A 15,344-nucleotide genomic window follows, 5' to 3' on the forward strand; every position below is an offset into this window, starting at 1 on the left:
CCCACTCTGAAATTTAGCACCAAGCTACAGTAATTACAACAGCATAATACAGACAAAAGGACAGACATACAGACCACTGGAGTGGTACAGACAAAAGGACAGACATAGTACAGACAAAAGGACAGACATACAGACCATTAGAGTAGAGAAATAAACCTTCACAAGGTTGGCTGGTTTTCTCCAATTCAATGGAGAAAGAAGACTTTAATGAATAGTGGTAAGAAAAATACTTACCTAGTTGCAAAAGAATTGAGTTAGCTGTACTCTGAGTAACTATTTTGAAGAGAATAATATGTAATGTATTAACTATTATTACTATCTTATTATTTGTTAGAAATTTTATATTATTTTTTCATTAAAAAAAGAATCAATTTGGACCCTTACATTATACCACATAAAAAAATTAACTCAAAATGGATCAAGACCTAAATGTAAAAGCTAGAACTATACAGTTCTTAGAAGAAAACTAAGCAGAGATTTGTTTATGTTTGTGATACTGGTATGCTGCTACTGTTCTATGTCTTTGTTTCTCATTTACTACGCTCTTTAAAATAAAAAAATATATATATATATATATATATATATATATATGACATTAAATTTGGCAATGACTTTGGGGATACAACAGCAAAACCACAAGCCTTCATCAAAATTAAGCATTTTTGTGAAAGCACATTTTACATGGAAATGACACTATCAAGAAAGGAGAAAGACAACACAGATGATGTTCGCAAGTATCTGTGAATCACATAAATAAGGTATTAATATTTAGAATTCCTAAACTTAATAATGACCCAAAACACCCAATAAAATATCAAAGGACCTGAATATACTCCAAAGAAGAAAAACAAATGCCCAAAAAGCACACAAAGCAAAACCACAACAACATACCATTTCATACCTACTAAGTTGACCTCAACAGTAACAACAATTTTAAAACAAGAAAGTGAGTGCTGACGAAGATATGGAAAAGATAGACTATTCATGCACTGCTGGTGGGAATGAAAAACAATGTGGCTGAGGAAAACAGCTGGGTAGCTTGTGAAAGGGTTCAACATGGAACCAACCACGTAAGCTAGAAATTCCACTCCAAGGGAAATCAAGGCAGGGACTGGAACACTGGAAAACCAGAGCTTACTGCAACATAATTTGCAATAACCAAAGGCTGAAATAACCTGTTACAGATAAGTGGGCAAATATAATGTGGTATATACATACTATGGAATATTATTCAACCATAATAAGGAATAAGAGGGCTGGAGAAGCATTGTGGTGGTGCAGAGCTTGCCTAGCATGTATGAGGCCGTGTTTAGGCTGTTTAGCACAGCAATCAATCAATCAATCAATCACCATGAAATTTTAATATGTGCCACAACATCGATGAGTACTAAAAATATTATGCTTAGGGAAGTAAGCCAACACAGAAGAATAAACACTGTACAATTCCATTTATATGGAAATATATGGGCAAATTTATGGGTACAGAAAACAGAATAGAAACCACCAGGGCTGTGAGAGACCGAAGAGAGAGTTATTATGTAGTGAGCACAGTTTGTGTTGGGGATGATAAAAAGGTTTTAGGTAAACAGAGTGGGGATGGTTACATGATACTATGAAGGTATTTAATGTGAAAGAGTTACACATGTGTGAAGGGTGAAAAAAGATACAATATTGTGTTGTGTATATTTTACCACAATAAAGAAAAAATAAAGAAATTTCTGGTGCACCTTTCCTCATTATGATTCTGTTTCGTTCACTTGCCCAAACTCAGAAATATAGTATTAATCTCAAATTTTAAAATATCCAAATTAAGTTATGTGCTATATGCACAGCATTCCAAGTTCATCAGCTTTGGGCTCTTTAGCAGAACATTTCACCCAGTAAATTAAACATCCAAAGTCAACATTTTATCACTGTTCTGTAACAATAACAATTTATATTCTTTGTAGTATACCTTAGGGTATCCAGCAGCACATCCTCTAACTAGAAAATAACCTCAAGTTTAAACAACTAAGGAACTTTCAAGTTTTCATTAACTGAAAGGAAGACAGACTTTAGAGACTGTTTCTTCAGGGCAATCTTTCAATCACTTTGTCCAGAGTAATAAGCCTAGACAACCACTATACAAAGTAGATCTAAAAATACCTTTTTCCATTTGAAGACCTAATAACTCCAAAGTAAATACCTTTATTTTCTTTTTATATTAAAAATAAATAATAAAATTCACTATACTTCTTATTGCATTAATCTCTTACCCATGCATACAGATAACAGCTTTTCTGTAGGTTCAACTTTTTTCATTAGTTTGTCTTTTGACATTCTTCTAGTTTTCTTGTAGCCTTTTTTGGCTTGATCCACCAGAAGCTGAAACTCATTCTGATGCTTTTTACCTGAAATTCAAAAGACCTTTTCAGCAAGGCAGGACTGTGAAAGTGAACAACTTACACCCAGAGCTGGAGGATGAAGAGCCGTGCAGGTGAGCTCACAGCACCACCCTCAGGGTCACTGCACTGACCGCAAGAGTTGCCAAGTGAAGCACAAAGAGTTGGGGGCTGTGCATGTTCTCTCCTGATCCATCTACCCTCAAATAAACACACAGAAGCATAATATGCTCGTTTGCTACTCTAGGTTTCTTCCCAAACCTCATACTCAGGAAGACTTTTACTCTTTTAAATATACCCCAAAGATGCCATTCTAACTTCTGAGAAATGAGAGGCTACTCTGACCAGAGGATTGCAGTAACTGACACAAAAGTAGGAGCCTCTAGGAAAGTGAGGTTCTAACAACTTCATTCCAACGTTTTGTTTTTTACATCTGATGTGTTTCCCAACAGAAACCTTTTATTTTAGTGTTCTACAACCTCTGCCCACCAATTTCTCCTTCCTAAGTATACTATAACACTAACCTCTATTGCCACTTTAATATATCTGAAAATAATTTAATTAACCCTAACTTCAAGGTCACCATTATTAGGGCATGCTAATATGCTGAATAGAATGCCCAGACATTGAGAGAACATGGACTTTAGCACTTTACTTGTGATGCTGAATCATGGTCCAAACAGTGGAGGTTGCAGCTTCCTTACTTAGCAACCTTAAACATGTAGGTCATGGGTCAAAATAATAGCATAAATCTTGTAAAAACTTCAGAAGCAATCAATACTACAAGTGGCTACAACAAAGTTCTGAGATGGTTTTCACATAGTAGCCAACAATATACTTTTTAATCACTTGGTTTCTTCCATTTTCCTTATAGCACAACATAAAGACGTAAGAGTACACTATATGTAGAGGAAGTCTGTGTTTCAAGTGAAAATGATATAGGGTCTAGAGCTCCCCTTCCAGGATTCCAGCCATTCACTGATACAATGGAAAATAATTGTCTATAAATATAAAAATCCTCTCTGGTGGAATTCAACTGAATTTCTTACCCCAGTATGGATGATAAGAATTTTGCTCCCACTTGCACATTCATTTCAACATTCCCCAACATAAATGTAACTCCTCTTCTTTGGGTTCCCCTATAATATCTTCCCAGTCCCCTAATGTTGGAGACCACTACAAAGTGGCTCTAAGCAGGATTTAATATTAACCAATTGGCTTTCTGTGTTTACTTGTGAATTATCCGAAACTGAGGCACCTTGTCTGAAGATAGGCAGCAGACTCATAGTAAATAAACCTCTATGAGTCACTGGTCACCGCTGAGGCCTGTATTGGCCTGTGAAGCTCTGACGCCTCAAAGTAGAAGGTAAGGCCACAGCTGAGGATGTTTGGTTTCAACCCCAATTAACTACAAGGAGACTGCAGCTGCATGCTCCACACTCCTACAATAAATACCAACTTAAAGATAAGGTAGTTCTCCCGACTGACATAATTTCCTACTTAGGAAAATTCTCCCAAGGTCCTGCTCAGATTCCCACGTTTTCTTGAGTATCCACCTCCTTTGTTTGTAAACCAAATAAATATGGGCTACCCAGAGAAGTCTTTGTCTAAACCCAGAGAATATCAAATGCTGTAAGAGAGTTAGACCCTCCTGGAGCCCTGGAATCATTTCGATTTTCTCATTTTATTTCAGCCTTCGCTGTCCACTCATTTGTGAGACTGCGGGTCTGATCAGCCCACAATAACTAAGGGATTTTAACCTGATACCCTAACAATGGGGTTTTAAAAAAATTTCTAATAAAAATGAACGTTCATTTTATATCTATGAAAGTAATGCTTTTACTTCTCTTTCAGAATAACCCTTTCACATGGGAAAGAGTACAAAATTTTAAAAATCACAACAAAGAAGTGAGAAGTTTGCTTCCTATATCTAGACATTGACAGGTATAGCAAAAGACAGCTCTAATTCCAATACAGTGACATTTCAGTTCACGGACTTAATTCTTTCCATGATCATGGTTGCAAACCAAACTGGACAAGAACCAAATAAAATTTCCCCATACGGTCAACACTGACCCTAACTGTTAAATTTGATTCAGTTCTCATCCAAATTAGGTTGCAACCAGAATCGTGGAAAGAATTAGCTTCATGAACCAAGGTATTACTTACTTATGTATAGAGTATGTACATGAAAACTCCCAGTGAAACAATAAATAACACACTAGGAAATAACAGAGTGCATTACAAATGGCAAAGGTAAATATTATTTTGTGAAACTTGTTTCAATAATGTGTGTTAAATAGTAATTATATAAATATTTGACCATATATATAAAATCATATTTTTGCTGTGGTTTGCAATTAAAAACCTCTTAAAGTCACTGAATTGAGTATCTACCAATTAAAACAACAAACTTTAAAAAGCAAACAAGATCACTTCTCCAACCTCCAACCGTAAGTTCATTTTTCTGTTCTCCCTGACACAATAAGACTTCTCCCAAAGAGCTGTCTGCCTTAATGGTCTCACTTCCTCACTCCAATTTGTTCTCAAGCAACTCTCAGCGCTTCTTACACCTCTGTTCCTCTCAAAGAAAAGATTCCAAAGGAAACACTATCCTTGTCAAAGGTTTGTTAGACTCCTAGCTATGAAATCTATTAGTCCCTTGTACTGCCTCATACATAACTTTCAACAGAAACTTGGGAACAATTCATGATTCCTTGTTTCTTAAAATAACCCTCTCTTCCTAGATCTTCTGATACCACATGTCCAAGCCTTCTCCCTATCTCAAAGACTCACTGTGACAGTTTAAATGTAGAAGCCAATATGAGAATCAAAGTGTTTTCTAGCAAGCCAAACATTAGAGATTTACAAAAAAGGAATACTCATAATTTAAACTTAGTTTACATATAATAAAATTCATTAATTTTACATGAACAATTTGATGAGTTTTATTTAAAATGAAGTCATACAACTAGTAACACAATCACAACATGGAAGATTTAAATCACCCACTCATTTCATGAGCCAGTTCATGATCCCATGTGGTCAGTCCTTTCTTCTACCCCACACCCAGTCCCCGAATCACTTCCATTCATGACATTTTTGCCTTTTCTAGAGTTTTAGGAAAATGGTATTAACACAGGATGTCAGCTTTTTAGTCTGGCTTTTCTCTTCACACAAGGTTTCTGAGATTCATACCTGCCATTTCATAGGCCAGAAGTACATTTTACTTTACTCCAATGCAGAGAAACATTCTGCTATTCATGGACACAAAGCCCTGTGTTTATAGATGCTTGCTCCACATCCTGCACAGCACTTACTAGTGCCCTTTTCTGCTTTGTTTTCTTCATTCAAGTAAGTGTATTGTATTATTTCACTGTCATTTTATATTTTCTTTAAGACTGGTGATTAATAAAACTATATCCTTTTATGAGATTATTTGCATCTGAATACCTGCTTTGGTGAAGAGTCTATCTAAATCTTCTGCCCAATTTTTATACTTGATCTTAGCCAAAAAGCTAACAGCAATTACCCGGTTTTTTGAAATATGACATACACCTTATTATTGAGTTGTAAGAGTTCTTTTTTTTTATTTTAAAAATGAAAGGAGGAAAACATTAACAGACAACCTTTTACAAAATAGCAAAAGAACAGTACAGACAAAACAAGAGTTACAAAGTGGTAGGAAATTTTTGTTGTATTACATATTGATATCTTCAAAGTGGTTTCTCATGAAAACAAATAGAGACATGCAATATTGATCAATCAAGGACTCATTGACAGTTTCTTTCAGCAAAGAAATAGAAGACAGTAGATCAACTATGTTAACTATCCTGTATACACATACATACAAAATTTCTCCTTCTTTCCCTTCTCTTTTCCCACATCCCAGTTGCCCTCTGCCCTTGAGCATTTTCCTATCATTTCACAATGTCTATCCTACCTCCGAGTTTATACTAACTCTTTCAGGTTTTACACTAGTGAGACAATGTGGTGCTTGCACATGCAGGTCTGATTTATTTCACTTATGAGTATGGTCTCTAGTTGTGACCATTTACCTAAAAAAGCCTCGAGTTTATCTTTCTTTATAGCTGGGTAATATTCCATTATATAAAAGTACCACAATTTTTTTATCCAATCCTCGGTGGATGGACATTTGGGTTGCTTCCACAATTTAGCAATTATAAATTGTGCTGCTATGAACATAGGTGCACATATATTGCTGTGATATGATGTTTTTAGATCTTCTGGGAAAATTTATATAAACACTAGTACTTTTCCAAGTACAAGTCTTACAGCTATTTTTTCCCAATCTGTGATTACTTCCCCACTTTCCTGAGTATTTTGAAGAGCAAGGCTAATTTACACATTTTTTATGGCTCATAGTATTTGTGAAGGATAATCCTACTGTCTGTGATTTTAAAATTGTATTTCCTCCTTTCAGATCTGCACATTGTCTACTTATCTTTCTTACTGTATCAATGTTGAATTCAAGTGGTTAAGAATCAACACTTGCACCTTATTTCCAAACAGGGAAAAGCATTCAATAGTTTACCATCAAGCACTGCATCAGTTGTAGGATTTTCATACATATTCTACCAATTTAACTTCCAGTTTCCTCCATGCTTTTACCACTAATGGGTGCTCCCCTTTTATCAAACACCTCTTTTATCTATTTAGAAAGTGATACAGTTTCTATCCTTAAACTATATTGCATTTTGTTCTGTTGCACAGCAAGGTACAGAATCGACTGAATTACTTCAAGGCCTGCTTTCCCATGTTATTAGGACAGAATATAAAGAAAATGAAAAGACAAGCTATAGACTAAAGGAAAAATATTTGCAAAAATCATAGCTCACAAAAAGACATCTAAAATGCACAAAGAATTCTTAAAACTCAACAATAAAATGAGCCCTATTTTATTTTCTAATTAATTAAGTTTATTGGCACATTTTAGATATACACAATGATCACATTCATCACAGGGAATTTATACCAATACATGATATATCTTGATTCTTTTTTTCCCATTCCCCACCCATCCCTTCAACCCCTCTTCCCCTTCCTATTTCCAATAGCCTTGTTTCCATTTCTTTACTTCTTTTCTCGCTTTTTCTTTCCCCTTCCTTCCTCCTCCCCCGCCCCGCTCCCTAGTTCCCCTTTCCATCTGAATACTTTCTTCCTAGTTCACATTACCCATTACAGATTTTGATCCTTATTTATGCTTTTGGTTTCTCACACCAGAGAAGCAATGCAATATTTACATGTGTGTTTGATTTATTTCACTTAAGAGTATGGTCTCAAGGTGTGTCCATGTAGCTAGAAATGGCTCAAGTTTAACCTTCTTTATGACAGAATAGTACTTCATTGCATTAAAAAACCACATCTTTATCCTTTCATCAGTTGATGGGCATTTGAGCTGTTCCCAAGATTTAACTATTACAAACTGTGCTGCTAAAAATATGGATATGCACATTCTGTTGTGATATGATGATTTTAATTCTTTGAGGAAGACACCCAGAAGGGGAATAACTGGGTCAAATGGAACCTCTAGTTTTAGTTTTTTGAGCAATCTCAACACTAATTTTCACAGTGTTTGCACAAATCTACACTCCCACCAACAGTAGAGAAGGGTTCCTTTTTCCCCACAGCCCCACCAGCATTTGTTATTGGTTGATTTCTTGGTAACAGTCATTCTTTCTGGAGTAAGATAGACTCTCAGCATTGTTTTAATTTGCAATGACCAGTGATGCAATGCCATTGATGTTCAACATTTTTTCATGTATTTCTTTGTTTGTACTTCTTCATCTGAGAAATGTACATTCATTTTAGATGCCCAGTTTTGGATCAGGTCTTTAAATTTGGGGTATATATTTTTTTGCGTTCTTTATACATTCTAGAGATTAGTCCTTTGTCTGAGGAACAGTTGGCAAAAATTTTTTCCTGCTCTATAACTTGTCTCTTTACTGTGTTCATGATTACTTTTGCTATGCAAAAGCTTTTTAATAAGATGAGATCTCAGTTTTTCATTGTAATATTTCCTGTGAGATTGGGGTTTAAACAACTCAATTTTTAAAAAGCACAAAAGATCTAGACACCTCACCAGAGACAATATACAGGTGGCAAACAAGTACATTAAGGGAAGCTCAACATCACGTCATAAGGAAATTGTAAACTAAAATAATAAGCCAGGTGTGATGGCACATACTTGCAATGTCAGCTACTCAGAAGAGTGAGAAAGGAGGATCACAAGTTCAAAGCCAATGTGGGCAATTTACCCAGACTCTGAAAATAAAATTTTTTAAAGGTGATGGAAATGCATACAGTGGTAGCATGCATGAGGCCCTGGGTTCCATCCTCAGCCCCAGAAAATAAAACAATTCATCACCACTACATAGCTACAGAAATGGTGAAAAGCCAAAGCACTGATAACATCAAACGTCAGTGAGGATGCAGAACAACAAACTGTTAGTGGGAATGCAAAACAGTGCCCACCACTTTGGAAGACAATTCAGTAGTTTTTTTTTGTTTGTTTGTTTGTTTTTTTATAACACTAAGGATAATATACCATCTAATGTTTCCTAGTATCAGACTAAATGAGTTAAAATATTCATTCACATAGAACCCTGGAATAATCATTTATAGCAACTTCAACCACAACAGCCAAAGTGTGGACACAATCCAGATGTGAATGGATTACTGTGCAGACATTTAAACAGTGGAATATTATTCAGTGATAAAAAGAAACGAGTTGGCTGGGGATGTGGCTTGGTGGCAGACCACTTCTAAGTATATGTAGGCCCTTGGTTCAATCTCCAGCACTGTTAAAAACATTAGAAGAGAAAGAAAAAAAGAAGCAAGCTAACAAACCATGGATAGATGCAGACAAACCTTAAAGGTATATTATTCAGTGACAGAAACACATCTGAAAAGGTTTTATACTGTATGACACCAACTATAAGACATTTTGGAAAAGTTAGAACTTTGAAGACTAACAAGACTAGCAGTTTCCAGGGGTTAGAGAGGAGGGAAGAATGAGAAGCCAGAGCAAAGATTTGTAGGGCAGTGAACTACTCTCTGTGATACTGTAATGGTAGACACATTTCTAAAGCACAGAATATACAACATCAGTAGTAAATCCTAACAGAGACCAGACTTCACTATAATCACTGTGTCAGTATCAGCCACTTTTGTACAGGATGTTGACAGGAACTGTGCTTTGTCCTCACTGACACAGACATGACATGTATTCTGGATATGGATTTGCCTTCCCTGCATGTAATGCTTCTGCCGAAACTACAATCTGTAGACTCATAGAATGCCTTATGCAGCATCGTGGAATTCCACACAGCTCTGCCTCTGACCAAGGAACACATTTTTATGACCCAATAAGTGAGGTAATGGGTTCATGCTCATGGAATTCACTGGTCTCACCATGTTTCTCACCATCCAGAAGTGGCTGGATTAACAGAAAAGTGGAATGGTCTTTTGAAGATAGTTACAATGCCAGCTAGGTGCCAACAGCTTCCAGGGCTGGGGCAAGGTTCTTCAAAAGGCTGTACATGCTTTGAATCAGCATTCACTATATGATATCATGTCTCCCTTAACCAAGACTCACAGGACCAGGAATCAAGCGGTGGAAGTGGGAATGATACCACTTATCACTACCCCCAGTGATCCACAAGCTAAATTTTTGCTTCCTGTTCCCATGACCTTGCATTCTGCTGGCTTAGAAGTTTTAGTTCCAGAGGGGGAAGGCTTGTACAAGGAAGCACAACAATTATTCCATTGACCTAGAAGCTAAGATGTCCCCCTGGTCATTTTGGTCTCCTTAAGCCTCTGAGGAAATGAACTAAAAAGGGAGTCACAGTGTTGTCAGGGGTGACTGACCCATACTATCAAGGAGAAACTGGACTACTACTCCACAATGGAGGAAAGGAAGAATATACTTGGACTGCAGGTAATCCCATAGGGCGCCTCTTAGTATTACCGTGCCCTCTTATCAATGGGAATATACAAACTTATATAGGCAGAATGAAAAATGGCCCAAAACCTTCAGGAATGAAGGTATGGGTCACTCCACCAGGGAAGAACCAAGACCTACAGAGGTGCTTGCTGAAGGCCAAGGGAATACAGAATGGATAGGGGAAGAAGGTTGTTCTAAATACCAGCTATCACCCTGTTATCAGCTATAGAAACAAGGCTTGTAATAGTTCTCTCCTACTATAGTTCTAATGTAATATAATGTTGATAGACTTACCATTGGTTCATAAGGACTGTTAAACTTAGGTTATAATGTTCAAGTTATGAAATGTTAAAAGTAAGCATTATCCAAGAAAACTTGCCTTCTATTCTGGGAAGAGAATTAGTGCATTTCCATTTGCATGCAGGACAGTTACCCTATGTTAGGAGTAATTATGAGCTTGTCTTTGTATCTGGAGACTGTTTTAAAGAAATATGTCTGGATGCCAAGTTGACAAGGGGTGGACTGTGATGGGTGATTGATTGTGTCAACTTTAGAAGTTTAGTTAAGAGAAGTTTAACTAAATCAGCTCAGCAATTCCACACACTAGGGTGTAGAAGACCCACTCTGGGGTGGCTTGTCCTTCTGTTTCTTGGGAGGAGCTCCAGTCTTTGCCTTCATCTTGGATGTCATCTCCTGGCTTCCAGCACAGATCCTTCAGCCTTCCAGCATAGACTCTGCAGCCTTCCATTGCAGACCCATCAGCCTCCTGACACACACTTGCACAAGACACTGCAGTGAGCTCCAGACTTTGGTCTGAATCCTTCAGTCTCTAGTGTGCAAAAAGAGCCTCTGCACACTTCCTCATCCAACTCATTGGGTGGCCACTGTAAGCCAATCTTGTAAATTCTCACACATTTGTATATTTTGTGTTATAGCTGTTTCTCTAGTAAAACACTGACTGATATACATTTGAAGATATGTGTGGGGAACAGCAAAGGGAATATTGGAATTCTTTGTACTTTCTGTTCAGTTTTGATGTGAAATCTTTTAAAAATGAAATATATTTAGTAAAATCTTTTTTAAAAAAACTTTTTATTAGGGAAAATTACAGTAGCCTTTAGGTGTCAGCACCTAACAGTCCATTGGTCAAATCCAAACCACGACTATTGGCTATGGCCTTCTCGTCAAGAATGGCTGTTACATTTTAAAACAAACAAGATGTAGAAGAGAACATATGTAGCCTGCACAAAGACTAAATTGCATACTGACTGGCTCTAAAGTAATTCAGCTCTGCTACTTAGGCACAGTCTTTGGAGAGCCCCTATTTTACGAAGTTTTTGTACTCTGGCTGGTGGTACTTCAAACTATTCTATATCCGTTGTAACCTCTAGAAACTCTTCTGCCTAATCCTTTCAAGAGCCTCTTTTCCTGACCTCAAGTCGTTTTCTTTCATTTGTGTGCAGACTATCAGACAGCCAAAGATTTACAAGGATCCTTCTACAGATCTTTCGGGCTATCTTCACTCCACAGATCCCTTTTTCCTGGCACTTCCTTGCATGAATTCTTCATACCATGGTCACTAAGAACTCTCATTTCTGTGTCAATTCACGGATATTATCAGGCTGTTTGGGTTTCCCCATCATGAGCCTGAAAACTGCTGCTGGAACTGTAGAATTTATAATTTTTTTTCTTACCCTCAGGGATCATAGTCCTGTGCTGTTTTCCAATGTCTAAAACACCATTATTCTAGAAACTTCACCTGTTCTTCCATTACTGAAAAGAGAAACTCATGAATATGAAACTATGTAAAGGACTGCTAAGAAAAAATAGAAGGTCTACCATCATGAAACTACCATAGCGGCCCCACTTTAAAACACAGGCTGTGAAAACTATAACCTAAAACTAAAGCTTGTCCCAAAAGAGATTCCCAACACACGTTGCTTACTCAGATTCAAAACACGGTATAATGCTGCAAGGAGCTTAGACCTGAGCACCTGGTAAACCTTGGCTTAATTTCTAGTTCTGCTTTTCACTAATATCTGAGCAATTTATCTACCATTTTTGAGTCATGGTTTCTTCCTCTACAAAACGGATTAATACTTGTAGCTGCTGAAGTATTATTAAAATAACATGTACAGAACTCCTGGCAGAGAATATATACATATTCAACAACTGGGACTTTCTGTCTTCCTATACTTTCTTTTAAGAAGTAACAAAGCAGAAATGAGTAGAAGAAAAGTCTACATGAGGAGCTGAAACAGCTAAAGCACCGCTAATACCTGAGCTTGGAAGATAGATCTAAGCTTATTTTTTATTTTGTCAAAAGGAAAATAAATTAGAATAGTGAGAGTCGTGGGGAATGTTTGGATCATCTTACTCTACCTTTTTATAGGCTTCAGAGATTCTGATAAAAACTGTGGTGCCTCAGCCGTTCTGTCCATTCACTTGGTCCAAGTGTACTGACTCTTAACCATATGCAAGACTATTTGCAGACACTGTTTTTGTTAAGCAGTGAACAAGATTGAAATATTCCCTCCATTGTAGAACTTGTAGCTTCATAAGGTTAAAAAATGCTATAAAACACTGTTATGGGGTTGAGCTGTATGTTCTCAAAATTTGTTATGTTGAAGTTTTAAGCTCCAGTACCTCAGAATATGGCCTCATGGAAAGAGGGTCCTTACAGAGGTAATCAAGTCAAAACAAGGTTATCAGGGTGGGAATCTTAATCCAGTATGGACTGATATGTCTATAAAAAGGAGAAATTTGGCCAGGGACATGCCAAGAAGAAATATGATATAAAGACATATAACAAAAAAATGGTTATCCATAGCCAAGGAGAAAGAGCTAGTATAGATCCTTCTCTATGTCCTCATAAGGAACCAACCCTGCCAACACCTTGATTGTGGATGTTTAGACTCCAGAATTGTAAGACAATTTCTCTTACTTAAACTACACTGTCTATGGTACTTTGTCATGGCAGCCTTAATACAGAATAAAAACATATAATTAAGAATAATATAAGCACATATTAAGTACTCATTATATCAAGTGAACAAGTGCAATCGTACTGTGAAAAAACACAACATAAGCACAGTTAGATGTCACTTAAGGATGGACACATTCTGAGAAATGTATCACTATGTGAACATAAGGGTATACCTGAACAAACCTACACAGTTTAACCTACATACAACACACCTAAGCTAGGTATAGCCTTCTCCTCCAAGGATAGTCCTGTATAGCATCTTACAGTATTAAATATTGTAAGTAACTACCATACAATGGTATGTACAATGTCATTAGACAATAGGAAGTTTTCAGGTCCACTGTGATCTTAGGGAGCCCACTGTCATACGTGCAGCGTGTCACTGGCAGAAATATCATTAAGTAGAAAATTACAATTAAGCTGATTAAGAGTTAGGTGTGCAGATGGGACCACAGAGGCAACTAAGAGGGTAATTCCATACAAAGAAAGAAGATGGTAACAAAGGCTTTGAAGTACAAAAAAACTTGATAAGGTAAGAGATAACCACAGTGGTTGGAATAATATGAAGTAAGGGGAAGAGAAGACCAAAGCTATAGAGGAAATAAGGTCCAGATCTACAGAAAAGCAGGCTTTATCAACTCTACAGAATAGTAGGAAACCACTGAAAACTTTTTGATAATGGCAGAAGGGCAGCAAGATAGGAACTTCATGATCAGAAAGTTAGCAATTTTAGAAACCAGCTTTGGCTTCTGATTATTCATAGATCAGGAGGAGTAAGTAGATGGAAAATGATTTGAGTGTAATTATGACACAGACAGTGGCAGAGAGACAAGGAAGCACATGAAACCAGGAGCTACTCTGAAGACAGAGACTGACAGAACCTGATAATTTAAATGCCAGATTCAAGAAAGAAAGAAAAAAAGTCAGTATATGAAAGGCAAAGAATTGCAATGACAAACCAGTTAAGGACAACAATACTGGAAATCAGCAGCTCCCTCTCCCCAAAAACTTTCCAATATAAAATTCTATACTCATCAAAATTATCAGCTAGTAATAAAGGTATTATTTCCTGTTATATATGGTCTCAAAAACATTGTTCCATATACCCTCTGTCTTAGTACTTTTACAACAAAATACCAACACTCACAACTTAAGGAAGTAGAAGTTTATCTTGGCTCATGTTTACATTCATAGTCAGCTGCATACCAGGCAGGATGGCGTGGCAGAGGGACACTGCTCATGGCATGGCAGACAAGAAGCAGACAGAGCCAAAGAGGGAACTGGAAGGCAGATATAACCTCCTGGGTCACACCTACGGTCACTCACCTCTTCTGACCAGGCCCCACCTCCTAACACTAAACTAGCTATAAGATATAGCTATACCTGTAATATATACCTATAGCTGTACCTATAATATACCTATAATCCAATCACTGCCCAAAGATCCCACCTATGATCCCATAAGGATTGAGTGGGCATCTAGATATAAACCATCACATTGCTCCCCTTGTTCCCAAAAGACTTGTGCATTTCTTTATGCAAAATACATTGGTCATGTCTAAAAGTCACCAAAGTCTTAACAGTTTCAACACTGCTGAAAAATTCAAGTTTAAAATCTTCTCTAAGACTCAGAGCAAACTCCTAGCTGTGAACTCCTGTAAAAATCAAAAAGACTTAAACACAGTCAACATACAATGGTACAGGGTAAACATTCCCATTCCAGAAAGGAGTTGCAGGGGATAGAAACTAATGGGACCAAAGCAAGACCCATATCTGGCAGGGTAAACATTAAATCCTATAGCTCTGGGTGTCAGCACCCAGGGTAAGCTATGATCTGACACAAGCTCCAAATGGCTTGGGTGGTCTTGCTCCTACAGCACTGCTGTCATGGCTTCTGTCTTGAGATAGCTCTATTCATTGCCTGCAGCTTTCCTTAGATATTCACAAGCCTGGCTTCTTCAACTTCTAGGGTCTCAGTGCACTTTTAGCTTCACTTTCACAGCTTTAGAAA

General features: G+C 37.1%; 1 protein-coding gene across 6 annotated transcripts in view; it reads right to left on the minus strand.

Annotated features, from left to right (window-relative positions):
- Rad18 (RAD18 E3 ubiquitin protein ligase) overlaps positions 1–15,344 on the minus strand; it is a 138,769-nt gene that overhangs the window by 37,049 nt on the left and 86,376 nt on the right. For all 6 annotated transcript variants that reach the window (XM_013509105.1, XM_013509107.1, XM_013509108.1 and 3 more), the window contains exon 11: positions 2,256–2,390. In XM_013509105.1, the coding sequence (XP_013364559.1) occupies positions 2,256–2,390 (135 nt within the window). The remainder of the gene's footprint in view (positions 1–2,255; positions 2,391–15,344) is intronic.

Source organism: Chinchilla lanigera, unplaced genomic scaffold, assembly GCF_000276665.1.
Source record: "Chinchilla lanigera isolate Chin_1 unplaced genomic scaffold, ChiLan1.0 scaffold00160, whole genome shotgun sequence".
NCBI classification, from domain to species: Eukaryota; Metazoa; Chordata; class Mammalia; order Rodentia; family Chinchillidae; genus Chinchilla; species Chinchilla lanigera.